Source organism: Sinocyclocheilus grahami, unplaced genomic scaffold (assembly GCF_001515645.1).
Source record: "Sinocyclocheilus grahami isolate Dianchi unplaced genomic scaffold, SAMN03320097.WGS_v1.1 scaffold244.1, whole genome shotgun sequence".
NCBI lineage: Eukaryota > Metazoa > Chordata > Actinopteri > Cypriniformes > Cyprinidae > Sinocyclocheilus > Sinocyclocheilus grahami.
In genome coordinates, this window is record NW_015505423.1 from 1,039,017 (window position 1) to 1,052,799 (window position 13,783).

The 13,783-nt window shown below is 35.3% G+C and overlaps 3 protein-coding genes across 4 annotated transcripts in view; all 3 read right to left on the reverse strand.

Annotated features, from left to right (window-relative positions):
• Positions 1–4,815: 4,815 nt before the first annotated feature.
• On the reverse strand, positions 4,816–8,575 carry LOC107598097 (acid sphingomyelinase-like phosphodiesterase 3a). The gene is made up of 7 exons (XM_016289363.1): positions 8,382–8,575; positions 8,067–8,211; positions 7,362–7,458; positions 6,819–6,982; positions 6,459–6,636; positions 5,235–5,359; positions 4,816–4,893 (listed from the first exon to the last, which is right to left on the reverse strand). The coding sequence occupies exons 1-7, from the start codon at positions 8,573–8,575 to the stop codon at positions 4,816–4,818; spliced, it is 981 nt and encodes a 326-aa protein (XP_016144849.1).
• Positions 8,576–10,566: 1,991 nt separating this feature from the next.
• On the reverse strand, positions 10,567–12,410 carry LOC107598098 (fatty acid-binding protein, brain-like). Its single transcript, XM_016289364.1, has 4 exons — positions 12,341–12,410; positions 11,068–11,240; positions 10,830–10,931; positions 10,567–10,704 (listed from the first exon to the last, which is right to left on the reverse strand). Exons 1-4 carry the CDS (start codon positions 12,408–12,410, stop codon positions 10,654–10,656), a joined length of 396 nt encoding a protein of 131 aa, XP_016144850.1. The 3' UTR covers positions 10,567–10,653.
• Positions 11,529–13,783, reverse strand: part of pkib (protein kinase (cAMP-dependent, catalytic) inhibitor beta) — a 46,485-nt gene continuing 44,230 nt past the window's right edge. For both annotated transcript variants that reach the window (XM_016289374.1, XM_016289375.1), the window contains exon 3: positions 11,529–12,616. In XM_016289374.1, coding sequence (XP_016144860.1) covers positions 12,531–12,616 — 86 coding nt within the window. In that variant the 3' untranslated portion in view covers positions 11,529–12,530. The remainder of the gene's footprint in view (positions 12,617–13,783) is intronic.

A 13,783-nucleotide genomic window follows, 5' to 3' on the forward strand; every position in this document is an offset into this window, starting at 1 on the left:
GCAGGAATCTTGTTACGTGGTCTATCTGTATTGCCCAAAACAAATTTCCCTTATGAGGGATAAAGTAAATAATAATAATAAATAATAATAATAATTGTGAGAAAAAAAAGTCGGTAACACTTTACTTGAAGGGGTGTGCATAAGACTGACATGACACCTTCATAATCATGACATGACACATACATAATCATGACATGACACATGTCATGAATATGAAAGAGGTTTTATGCATGTTTATGACAACTGTCATTAAGTGTCATTCGCTCAGGTATGTCATTTTTAATGCAAATATGACATTATTTGACCTAACCCTACCCCTACCCTTACCCCTAACCATAGCCCATAACAAAGACATCTCAAACAATGTCATCTTTGCATTAAAACATAAAAAACCTTCATATTCACACTTAATGAGAGTTGTCATAAACATGCATAAAAAACCTTCATATTCATGACATGTGTCATGTCATGATTATGTATGTGTCATGTCATGATTATGAAGGTGTCATGTCAGTCTTATGCACACCCCTTCAAGTAAAGTGTAACCAAAAAGTCTTATATAAAAAAGTTTATAGCTCACAATTCTGACTTTTTTCTCTCCGAACTGCGAGATAAAATTGTGAGATAAAAAAAATCACAATTACCATTATAAATTTTTTTTATTATTATTCTTTGGTGAAAATAGACTTCCATAATATATTTATATTATTAATGGCACAAACCATTACCTATATTCATGTAGTGCCAAATGTCAAATTCTCATAAGCTCATCATTCAATGTCTAAACATAATTAAAACATAGTATGACTCAAGATATAACACATATATAACAATATAACAAGTGCCAGTTATTCCTGATCCAGCAAGCAAAGCATTCTTAAGTTCAAACACTCAGTTGCTCTTGAAAGCCATGAGACTGCGGCTATAAGGGCCGGACCATTGAACAGTACTGTTCCTACTGAGCCTTTATAAGCACAGGGTCAAGTTAGCAAGACAATGAATGCCACAAACGGAAGCTACAGTGCATTCGCTGTTCCTCAGTTTTCAAACAGAAAGTAACTTTTCCCAGGACTCATGTTTGTGGTTTTAACAGCCATTTCAATGTGACTCTGAATGCAAACTTCTGCATTGTGCCTGACAAAAGAGCTCACAAAAGGAGAGAGGAAGTGGATCACGACATTCAGTGCTGAGTGTGCACACACAAAAAGTCACATTTTCATGCCACAATTTACTGTTTGTGCAAAATCAAAACCTTTGTCATCACTTACTTTATTTACTGTTGAGTGCCCTCTAATAAATTGGCAATGGCAAATGCCATTGTCAGTGGCAAAACTGGAAAAAGAAAAGTCTGGTGTTAGATGATGATTAAACCTTCATTATTATATCATTTTTTCTCATTCCTTTTGGCTAACCAATCTGATTTTAGCAGCATCATGAGATTAAACAGGACAGAGACTCAGCTAGTTCCCTTGAGCTCTTCGTCTATTGAAAGTCTTGCTGTAGTCTTTATTTATTAACACAAGCCATCTGTCCTTGTGTTCTTCGACATATGTGTTCAAATGTTTTTAAGATGTTTTTGCAGAATTTACTGATGCATGATAAAATAAGAATAGTATAGATCCCAACTGCAACCTGCAATCAGAGTTTCACATTATATGTTCAATGAAATGTACTGTAAATGTAGGTTGCCAAGAGCTTTCACATTCCTGTATGCAATGATCCACTAAGCAAAATAGTCAATAAGACAACTATTTTAAATATAGAAACTTTACATCATATTACAGTGTGGACTGCATGAATAATAAAACAAAATATGCACATTTATAAGTTGGTTTGATAAAAAAGAAGTGTAAAACTAATAGCAAAGTGTAAGTGAAGGACTTCAATTTGTAGCATTTGTAAATCACTCATGGGAGAACTTTGCTGGAAATAAAATATTGAGATCATAACTTCAGACTTGACAAATATTCCAAACTTGAACATGAATATATTTAGCTACAAAAGAGGATGTGTAAAATGTTACATGTGAGTTTCTGGGAACACACTGGTCACTTGCAGGAATGCAGTGAACCAGTTTCTTCCCAATGCTATGCTGATTTCACACTTGTGCTGCGTCTCAATTCACGTTCTATCTATATTCTATAATATCCATATAACAGTATGCAAGACAAAAACTACAAATTATAGCACACTAAAACAGTAAGCCAAAGGTGCCCGATAATACTAATATATATATATATATATATATAATATTATATATATATACTGTATATAAAAATGTAGTATTGCCTGTATGATTGTTCTCATGTCTCTCATGTCACTCCCGAAACAGAAGATAAGGAGATACTGATAGAGTTCTCATTTGATTTTCAATTGAAAAACAGTTCTGAGAAATGCAAGGTTGCCACAGCATTTTTTAAATAAAAGCTAATACATTTGAATTAGCCTATTACTTACCTTACACTCAAATGTAACTATAGGCTAAGTAATTGCAAGTTATACATTTTTATCAGTTCATGCATTCGCTGGGACACAAACCCATGACAGTGGTGTTGCTAGTGCAATGATCAACTGTTTGAGCAATTTCAGAATATAGCGTAAGTATGCAAACGGAGATGTAGCAAACCTTTTGAGCACATTGAATAAATGTAAATAGAGTGCTGCAGGGATGACATATTTTCATAGGCTAAAACCTGATAACATTTTAGCACTTCTGGTTCCATCATGAGTTTTCTGAGTGGGTTTTTGGATAAATGCCTGAAATAAGGTTTGCAGTAACCCAGTGGTTCCCAACCCTGGTCCTGGAGGCACCCCAACACTGCATGTTTTGCATGTCTCCTTAATCAAACACACCTGATTCAGATCATCAGCTCATTAGGAGAGACTCCAAGAGCTGAAACTGGTGTGTCAGAGAAAGGAGACATGCAAAATGTGCAGTGTTGGGGTGCCTCCAGGACCAGGGTTGGGAACCACTGCAGTAACCCATTGAAATTTTTTTCCCCTTTTTTTATGTTTTTACTTGCCTTTTGCAAGGAGGTTAACAAGTGGCTAAATGGGACTACAGAGGTTGTCAGGGACATTAACATCATCATTTTGTTCATAAGCACACTCTTGCAAACTATTCTAACTCAAACTTTCAGGGAAAATGTTTTTTTTTTTTAAATAAAGACGTCTATGGCATAGTTCGTTTATAGCCTACGGCTAGCTTTTTACTTCTGGTTATTGTTTTTAAGCTTCAGAATTCATAAACGTTGAGTAAGTGTGAATTCGTTAGAATCACACATCGTTAGAATTATAATCTTTTGTTGGTCACAAGAGCTTATTTTCTGCAATAATCCAAAAGCCAATAGAAAAATTGGGTTTTGTCAAGTGAACCAGGGGGATGTGAACTTCGTGGTTGGTCTATAAAAATGTATCATCACTTCAGCACTGGGACTAGCATGTAAATAAACACTGCTTTCTTAAAAATTCTGAAACTTAAATATCTATACGAATTGAAGAAAACACATTTGATTTTGAACTAAGCTACATGAAAACAGGTCAAGATCTTTGTAATGATTTCTGAACTGAATTTAATCAACTGGTATGTAATCCCTGCCTCAGCTCATAAAATTAACCAGCATATTCCATGAATTCCAATTCCCTGGGGGCTGCCATGGTTACACAATCACCACAGTAATCCACAGCTTAAATAGTGCAGTAGGTAAATAAGGCCCATCAAAGCAATAGTTTGAAGACTGAACAGGCTCTGATGAGGGCTTGCCCAAGCATAATGAGGCCCTGTAATCAGTGCCGGGTTGACCTATGCCGTCTCTAGCATTGACCTTCCCTGTTACAGCTCTTTAACTTCTAAAGTAGACGCAGGGCTGCCAGCCGAGCTGAATATATGTGACAGCAATAACTAGCTAATCGGCCAGTGAGTAATCTGTTATGATTAGGCCCTTGGGTCTCATATGTTTACAGCAAAGGACATTTGGCGGTAAAAGGAGATTTGTAGTAAACAATGCATTCTGGGACAATTCACGAAACCGCTATTTTTTGCTAGATTTTAAAGTAAAATAAGGGTCATACTACAAAATGTCTGGAAATAAAATAAAAAATAATAAAATAAACAGAACTGACCCAGCATTTGAGATACTCCCCTGACTATGCATCAACCCCACTACTAATCTAAACTAAACTAAACTAAAATAAAATAAAAGCAAAAAAGTGGACAGAACTGAACCCAGCATTTAAAATAATCACCAGGCTGTCAAAACATTACCGTAAAATGAAATGAAATGAAATGGTGGACAGAACTGAACACAGCATTTGAAATACAGGCTGTCCCATTCCCAAAACAAAACAAAATAGTGGACAGAACTGAACCCATCATTTTAAATAGAGGCTGTCGCATTACCATATTTTTCATTTCATTTTATAAAATAAAATAAAACCAGGACAATGTCTTCTGCTCACCAGTCCAAGTAGGGAGACAAAGCTCTCTGAAATGTATGTGGCTGTCAAACTCCGGCCCACCTCAGCACAGCCTTGTGTGGCCCACGCTTTAAAAAAAGCCATCCCTCCTTCAGTGCCGCCAGAGTGGCAGGGCAAATATTGACCCGTCCCTGTTACAGACGAGTCTCTATGGGGAACTCTGAAGAACACGGTTACCTGAATCGTTTTGCATGAACCCTCACATGTGCGGTTTAAGTTGTAGCTCACCATAAAATTGTTAAAATACTTGTCAAAGACTTTACTCTGTGGCTGCTCGACCCCTAAGAGCAAGTTCATGCAAGCTGTGAGGCTGAATGTCATCAATATCAAAAGTCTCAGTCATAATGTATTCCAGCTTCCACTTTGACCTTTGTTCCAGGTTTCTTCTGTGAGATTTAAATAGACCTGCCAAATATCCTTTGGAGGAAAAAAGAGAGAGAGAGAGATTATTAAAAGGGATGCAATAGAACAGCCACACTTTGAGCTGGCACCTTGATTAAAACACACCATGTAATTAGAACTGACACTACCATTAATCATTCAGAAACAGGAATTGCTCTAGCAAGAGACATAGTAGTGGTGAAGTAATGACCTTCCACACACACACACACAATCATTTATTAGAATTAAGCCAAACATTTAGCTTCAAACAACTCAAAATATCAGAATTAAAAGACACAAGGCACTAATAATTGTAAGAAGCATGTGCTAAAAGTAAATAAATCAGTGCCTGAACTTGCTTGTTGGTGGACACTTACCAGTAAAGCATAATTCTCAGGGTGGTACAGATATGCACGGATGCCAGGATTGTTCGAAAATGGCTCCAGTAGACTTTTGATAGGTGTAACAGCAGGTGTGACAAATATAGAGTTCACAGGTTTCCCTTGAATAAATGCATAAATGGTACATAAATCAGTATGTTCAATGATATGTTCCCATGGTCTATCTGGATCACTTACTACAATTGCCAAACTGAGCACTATACTGTACCTCAGAGAAAGCAGATTCAAAAATTGCATTCATCGCTTCCATTTTCATAAATGAACTAGAGATATATCAGTAATGATTTTTTCCCATATGTGACCCTGGATCACAAAACCAGTCATAAGGGTCAATTTTTCAAAATTGAGATTTATATGACATATGAAAGCTGAATAAATAAACTTTCCATTGATGTATGGTTTGTTAGGATAGAACAATATTTGGCCGAGATACAACTATTTGAAAATGTGGAATCTGAGGGTGCAAAAAAATCTAAATATTGAGAAAATCGCCTTTAAAGTTGTCCAAATGAAGTTCTTAGCCATGCATATTACTAATCAAAAATATACTTATAACTATAATATACTTACAGTAGGAAATTTACTAAATATCTTCATGGAACATGATCTTTACTTAATATCCTAATGATTTTTGGCATAAAAGAAAAATCAATAATTTTGACCCATACAATGTATTTTTGGCTATTGCTACAAATATATCCCAGCGACTTAAGACTGGTTTTGTGCTCCAGGGTCGCATATTTTTCTTGACTCATGTTTCGATCAAACTGCCCAAAGTTCAGAAATTTTTACAATGTAATTTAAACTGCAAAATAACAAATAAACTGGATGCCACTCACTAATGAAGTCATGAGAAAACAATGTTTCAAATGTTTGTCACTGCATTTAAAAAAAAAATGCATTTATTGAAAAAACTGAAATAAAAAATAAAATAAAAAGTAAATTGGTGCTACAAATTGGTGTGGAAACTTTGAAATTGCAAGTAAATTTCACAAACAATAACAAAGAAACAACAAGTAACACATTGAATTAAATGTAAACTTTAGAAGCACAAAAACAGAAATTGTATTTTCCTGTAAAACATATTCCGATATTTTTAAAATGATTTTTTTACAATATTAAAAAGGTTTGTTTTTTTTGGATTTGGATTTGGATTTGGATTCTTTCTGATTTTTAATGTACTGAGGTGAATTTAGTTACCTTGGTGATCCAACAGAACCATTATGCTGTCTCGATGAGTGTGACCGTAGAACTGACCCTGAACGTCACTGTAGTTCCGAAATATTTTGACCAGTTGCTCATTGTAGCTTTCTCGGACGGCTGTTGTATTTATAGCATAGGGTAGGTAACCGATGGGAACGTGAGCAATTACATAGACCTCAGAGGAACAGATGAAATTACGGTCAGCAGTCACTCACAGACCACTGCTGTCACTTACATGGACATACCACTATGCAACTGTTAATTTACAGTCTTGTAATAAAATGGCCCCATATGATCAGTGCAGCGGGTTCTTTCTAAAATTAAAATGCCTTGTAAAATCAGACAGAATATACTCACCTTCTCCAGCTTTTGTCTTGACAGCTCAAGTGTTTCCTGCAGCCACTGGAACTGCCCAGCAGGGTCAGTCATATTTACAGTCACTTGATTTGGACTGTAGTACAGGTTTGTGTTGAGACTCACCAGACGGAGGCCAGGTTTGATCACAAGAGAGTAAAAGCCACCTTCACACAAACAAGTGATGTACAAAGAGCAATAGCTCAATACACTGTTGCAACTAAAGTCCACTGGTAAGTGTGTGCACCACAGTTACATAGAGAAAAAAAGTTACTAAATTATTAAATAAATAAATGAAATAATTGTGGAAAAAATTTATAGGCTATAAATATACATATACATTTATTTGACAGGCTTTGGATTTAAATTTATATAACATTTTATATCAATTTAAATCTGTTGCATCATACTGTTGTTTGCATCAAAGTATTTTAATAAGGCTAAAACCTGTACTGACCAAGCAGCATTTATTATCTCCAAATAATCAAATAATTTAAATATACATTTTCACATATGTAGTAGAATGTCTTCTTTATAAGCAGTTACCTTTTTGCAAAGTAGCTACAGCTTCTGGATTCAACCACGGAGACCAGAGTTTGGCTACAGCATCGTAAATCGCATTTGTAGATGTTGGCAACTGATCCTAAAAAGTTTTAAAATGAGATTAACATAATAATAATAATAATAATAATAATAATAAATTAAAACACAAATAAATTAAAACACAGCATAAAATATTTAGAATTTTCGGAATACTCAACACTGATTTATAAAAAAATCTTCTTGAGCTGTATCATGCATCACATAAATAATTTAAAAATATTTTAAATTATATATATAATTTTTTTAATATGTTCAAATTTTATATGGTTTCAAAATATTAATATCATTGTTAAAAAATATTATTGAAATATTCAAAAATGTTTCAAAATATTACCGTTTTTTACTGCATTTTTGATCAAATAAATGGAGCCACTTATGTTTGAACTATTTTTCATTGCATAATTGTTTTTGTGCATTTCTATTTTATAAAATAGAAATACAGTAATGAAATATAAATATACTATTTATACAACTAAATATTTATATCAAATATTTGTGTTTTAAAAAATAAGTTGTAAGTCATTTTCAGTGTATACAACAGTATGCAAATATTCCATTCAAACAACCTAAACCTAAACCGTGTGCACTTTATTTGACTTGGATTGAATTCCCAGCTAAGAACTCTTGTTGCCCTTGGGATTGAAATACCTGTGGCCAGTAGTCGTGGTTGCCCAGGGCAGGATAAACTGGCAGCTGTGGGAAGAACTGCAGTATGGTGCGAGTCATATTGGCAATAACATTGATCACCACATCAGTAGACAGTTCTTCTTTCGGGACGTGTGGAGGGCTGTCTCTGCAGTGAGGTGCAAAGAACTTTAAGAAAATTTATAAAAACATAAAAGAAAAAAAAACATGAAGTGTTCATTAGCTCCGACATTAAATTATCTTCCAGATTAATCTAAATTTAATAACCCAAGTAAAATCACAAAACAGCTGCAATCAGTAAATGAAATTCCTTTATACCCTGTCCATATAATGAACTCAGGCTGCAGGTCTGCTTGTTTCATGTAACTGAATGCTGAGAGAATAAGCTGGTATGGGGAATCACACAGGAAATCACCAAACACTCCTGGGCCCAATGCAGGAATGCCCTTGAAGGAAAAACAGATTTTGGTGTGGTCTTCTGTGACATGGTAGGTTGGATCCAAACAGAGCATGTGAGCGGAGCGGAGTGAGAGCGGAGCGGGGAGCGGAGTGGTAATATTTCCTTAAGAGCGCAGAGCGCCTTTCTGAAGATTCCGCTCCGCTCCCTCAAAACGCTCAGCGCCGCTCACTCAACCCAGAATGCCGTTTGGTGATTTGCTTGTTCGAGATCGAGAATCTGTAGAGAGTGAGAATAGTACAGCAGTTATGGAGTTCAGATATTGTTTCAACGAAGTTGCAAGCCTTATACATAAATGTAAAGTAAAAAAAATCGAAGTTAAGAATGAGCAGGGAGAAGAAACTGAGAGGGAGTGCAGGGAGAGTTAGTAAAGATTCATATTGGAATCTGAAGCGGCACATTGCCAGAAAGCACGAGGATGTGCTACGCAATTGTGAAAAATTCTGAAGTTGTGAAATTCTGAAAATAATCTTTCATTTTTTTTCTTGAGCACAGAAAATCTAATTTCACTAAATCTCATTTCAGCACAGTTGCACATTTGTTAAATGCCTATATGCTCTTCTTAATGTAAATTAAGTAATAGGGTTATATTTGTCATTATACTTCATTCAACTGGAGAAGATTAACCTGATTTAGAGTATAAGAGTAATTTTGCACTGTTAGAATGTTAGATTTTACAGTATATTGAGGACACTTTATTGACCTTTACGTTATATATCATTTTTGTTTAGTGCTGTGGATCCAAGGAAGACTTTGGTGTGGTCTTCTGTGACATGGTAGGTTGGATCCAAGTGCAGGTCTGAGATATACAACTATATTACGAGATGTTTACAATTATTTCCCCCAATAATATATCGGATGATGCAGCAGAATCATCATCATCGTACATGTTCATATTCAAATACAGGCAAACCAAAATTTATTCAGACACCTTCAACATTTCTCACATTATCACAGTTTATTTGCTCTAGTTTAGAAAATGGTAATAAAATATGGCAAGAACTCCGAGTTAAACTGTGTCAGAACAAATTCAGCTTGATAATGTCAGATAACACTTGGTCAGGTCAAAGTGTCTGAATAATATTTGGTCCCGATTTTTTTAATAAATTTTACTGGTAGTCCACTGTATGAAGAATTTTGGGGTATAATATGTCACAGTTTACTTTATTTTGCTATCCTCGCTTACATAAATGAACTATAGTGTCCTGCACCCACTAGTAAAAAAATATCAAAAATTATATCTGCTATCTGAATCATTTTTAGTTTGACTGTATATTACAATCTCTCAATACATGCACCTTGATGTTAAGAGATTAATATTCCATTGTTTTTTGAACCAATAAAAGTCTCAAACAGAGCATATACTGCAAACCAGGTCAACTAAAACAACAGGCCCTTAAGATGGATCACTGTAAATGTCTAAGAATCTGACTCTGTACAGTAGGAGAAAGGAAAAGGAATCTGTTAAATCAACTTAAAGCCAACTTCAGGAGACATGAAGAGCCTGTAACAGCTGATCAGACTCTGAAACACTTACGTGCGCTCTGCAGGTGCGCAACCTTCTGCTGACACGCGCACTGATTGGACATCAAAATCAAAACAATCAAAAGCTTGTCATAATGTCATCGCCTACACACTATACAATATATATTTTACATTTATGTCGTATAAATGTAAATGTGAAATGTCAGAAATTTAAATTAATAAATTGTGAAATTACAAAACTTTTCCTCAACCTGATATTTAATACTTAGTTCACTTTGTCAACACATGTACATTCATAAATGAACACACAAGCCAACCTTTTTGTCTGGTTCTTTATTTCAAATGAATCGTAGGCCTACTGACTCAAAAGTATTTTTTAAAAAATGGATCAAAAATATTTGTAGTCCATGCTTTAATATATTTGGAGGAATTAATGCAACGTTTTTTTTTTTTTTTTTGTCTGGTTCTTTATTTCAAATGAATCGTAGGCCTACTGACTCAAAAGTATTTTTTTAAAAATGGATCAAAAATATTTGTAGTCCATGCTTTAATATATATATATTTTTCATTCCGTAAAGCATCAAAGCACATCGTATCTGTTGCTGCCTGGTGAAGGAGAAGGACAAATCCTCATAATATTCCCAAAACTTATGCTTTTTCATAGGTACGCACAGCCACCACGTCCCCAAAGGTGAGTTTCTAAAATAAAATTGAAATCAGCAAGTAATTAAATACACTTTATGAATATAATAAGTTGAGTGTATTGTCTAAGATGTCCTCACAAGGACAGTCTTCAAAATATACTGTACTGTAAAGAGCCTTACCATCACCATCTTCCCGTCCTTGATCTCCCGGACAAAGGTGGTCTCTTTTCCATCCCACTTCTGCACATGAACAAACTGGTCTCCATCTAGTACCACAGTGGACTGGTAAAAAGAACACATCACTATGCATTCATCTCAGACAGAAAGCTTCAGACAGAACACATCTGCTCTGAAATGGGAATGTATTGTTCCCAGTGGTTAAATCATGTTATGAAACATATTTTTCTTCTAAACATACTTTACAGTGTCGGTCATCTACGGTGGTCTCATCAAACTCCTCGCCCAGTTTGAATGAGATCTCGGTGTTCTTGAAAGTACTCTGTGTTTTTTGGACCACTTTGTCTCCCTCATTCGAGATGATGAGGGTCGGTTTAGTCACATTTCCAACTTGTCTTGTTGCAAACCCAACACCTTAGAAACAATCATATGCATTGAAATCATGCATTGTTTACTAAAACCAGGGTTTTAATACCCTTGGGATCTGTCTGTAATTACAGTAATAATAAATGGAAAAAAAAGATCAGAAATAATGAACTGCATTAATACTGATAATTATATATATGACAAATTAATCTACTACAAGATGGTGACATTTTTTGTACCCTCATATTATAAAAGATACCTTTAGTGTCCTCTGCTGGTTACATAAATTACCACCACTGGTCCACAGTCCAAAAATGTAAACTACCAAAACTAAGCACAGGATTTATTGTAATTTTTAAACATAGCTCAATGGCATTTTATATGTAGCTATAACCACAGACAAAATTACAAGATTAATGGCCAGGTAAAAAATTTAACTAAACTAAAATAAAACGTAATTCTCTGATGGAAGCATGAGGAAACGATGAAAGAGAGGAAGAACAACAAGTCTCCACAATCATATTTTTTCGTTGCCATCAACAACAGCAAAGAAATATCTGAGACAAGCACTTAAGATGACGTCCGAATGACACTGATGTTTGCAGCAATGCATCAGCTAACAATCCAATTTGAGCTCACGCAGGGCAGCACTGACAGCAGTTACGCACAAAACAAAAGGCTTTTAAACAAAACTAGCAAATATAATGTACAATTCTGTATTTACAAGAAGAAAATATCATATTTCATGTTATTCAGCACCGTTTCTTATCTTCTGGGTCGAATATTAACAATGCATATCTTTACAATACAAAACACAGATGATGTGATGTTGTACAAGGACACACAAATATCGTAAGATAAAAAAACTTTACTTACATCACCAAACGGAATGTATTTACTTTTTTGTGCAAAAAGAGAAATTTTTGCCACTAAATGTCAACATTAAGAGAAGAATGCTATTATGGAAAGTCTTAAAATTAAACAAAATGTCCCTTTTTAAAATGAGAAAGCAGGACACATCTGTTTTCATAAGACACACAAAACAGCCGGTCGTTAGGAAAATCATGACAGTGAGTCTTTAGGGGAAAAAGTCAGATTTGACAAAGTCATCACGGTATGAAATTAACAAACGTTGATATTTGAAAAACCCAATTTCAGATGAATTCCTATAAAAGGATTGAGCTGTTTTCCGCTGGCCCACATCCGAATGCCAATCATAGGTGGTCTTGATGTTGCATTGCACAGAGTGTAACAGTTGTTTGGTCAATGGGAAAAGAGTAGAGGCAGGTCATGTGTGAGTCTCTCATGAGGTCAGATCACTGCGGCATTGGTGTCGAGTTATGAGCCCTCTGTCTTTGCCCCCTCTGTGGTTTCCTTAGGTGGGTCGGACGAGGATGAGCTCTCTCCACCCTGTTCGCCATCATCTGCGTTGAGGCCAAACATACTCATTAAATGCAATATTCTATGTGAATTTGTTCTATAAGCAGACATGTTCATCCAAAGCAATTCAAACACAAGCAAATAATTACAAGGAGCAACATTAGGCAAATTCAAGGGAAATTCATACAAGGAAAGAGGATGGTGATTTATACTATTGAGCTGCAAAAATAAATAAATCAATCTTAAAAATAACAATGTAATAAATGTTGCTCTATACTTCACATAAATGTATCTTATGGTTTCAGAATATTTTAAATGTATGAAGTTTTTCACTGATAGTCTTCCCTGTAGCTCTCTAATCTAATTTTTGGCTATGTTTTCTATGTCAGTTGATCACATGACATGCCAGAACCAATGGCATTTGGCATTAGTATAGTCAAACCTGTTGTGATCTAATATATATTTTTTTGTAAATTAGATTTGAAAGTTCTAATTGAGAAGGAAAAAGGGACATTTTAGTCTTTTCCTCACACAAATCTACCATACACCTTTAGAAGATTTGGAATATAGTGTACAAGTTGTATAAACCAGGGGTTTTAAAACTTCTTGATGACTAAAAAATATCCAGTGTGTATTATTGCCTCTGTATTTTTCTAGCCACCATAAAAGTACTTTTAAATACAATTTTAGGTACACATCTGAAGAGCAACAGAAAACATTACACACACACACACACACACACACACATTTTGGTTCACTAGGCTACACAATCATGGGGAAGACTGCTGATCTGACAGTTGTCCAGAAGACAATCATTGACACCCTTCACAAGGAGGGTAAGCCACAAACATTCATTGCCAAAGAAGCTGGCTGTTCACAGAGTGCTGTATCCAAGCATGTTAAATGAAAGTTGAGTGGAAGGAAAAAGTGTGGAAGAAAAAGATGCACAACCAACCGAGAAAACCGCAGCCTTATGAGGATTGTCAAGCAAAATCGATTCAAGAATTTGAGTGAACTTCACAAGGAATGGACTGAGGCTGGGGCCAAGGCATCAAGAGCCACAACACACAGACGTGTCAAGGAATTTGGCTACAGTTGTCATATTCCTCTTGTTAAGCCACTCCTGAACCACAAACAACGTCAGAGGCGTCTTACCTGGGCTAAGGAAAAGAAGAACTGGACTGTTGCCCAGTAGTCCAAAGTCCTCTTTT

Excerpts from the sequence above, each read along its gene's own strand:
- LOC107598098 (XM_016289364.1), bottom strand. The coding sequence starts at position 12,410 with ATGATTGGCATTCGGATGTGGGCCAGCGGAAAACAGCTCAATCCTTTT. Across the intron at positions 11,241-12,340 it reads AGGAATTCATCTGAAATTGG|GTGTTGGGTTTGCAACAAGA; the intron begins GTTTTTCAAATA and ends ATTGTTTCTAAG. Across the intron at positions 10,705-10,829 it reads AGGACGGGAAGATGGTGATG|AAACTCACCTTTGGGGACGT; the intron begins GTAAGGCTCTTT and ends ATTTTATTTTAG.
- LOC107598097 (XM_016289363.1), bottom strand. The coding sequence starts at position 8,575 with ATGCTCTGTTTGGATCCAACCTACCATGTCACAGAAGACCACACCAAA. Across the intron at positions 8,212-8,381 it reads GAGTTCATTATATGGACAGG|AGACAGCCCTCCACACGTCC; the intron begins GTATAAAGGAAT and ends ACCTCACTGCAG. Across the intron at positions 4,894-5,234 it reads CTGAGAATTATGCTTTACTG|GATATTTGGCAGGTCTATTT; the intron begins GTAAGTGTCCAC and ends TTTCCTCCAAAG.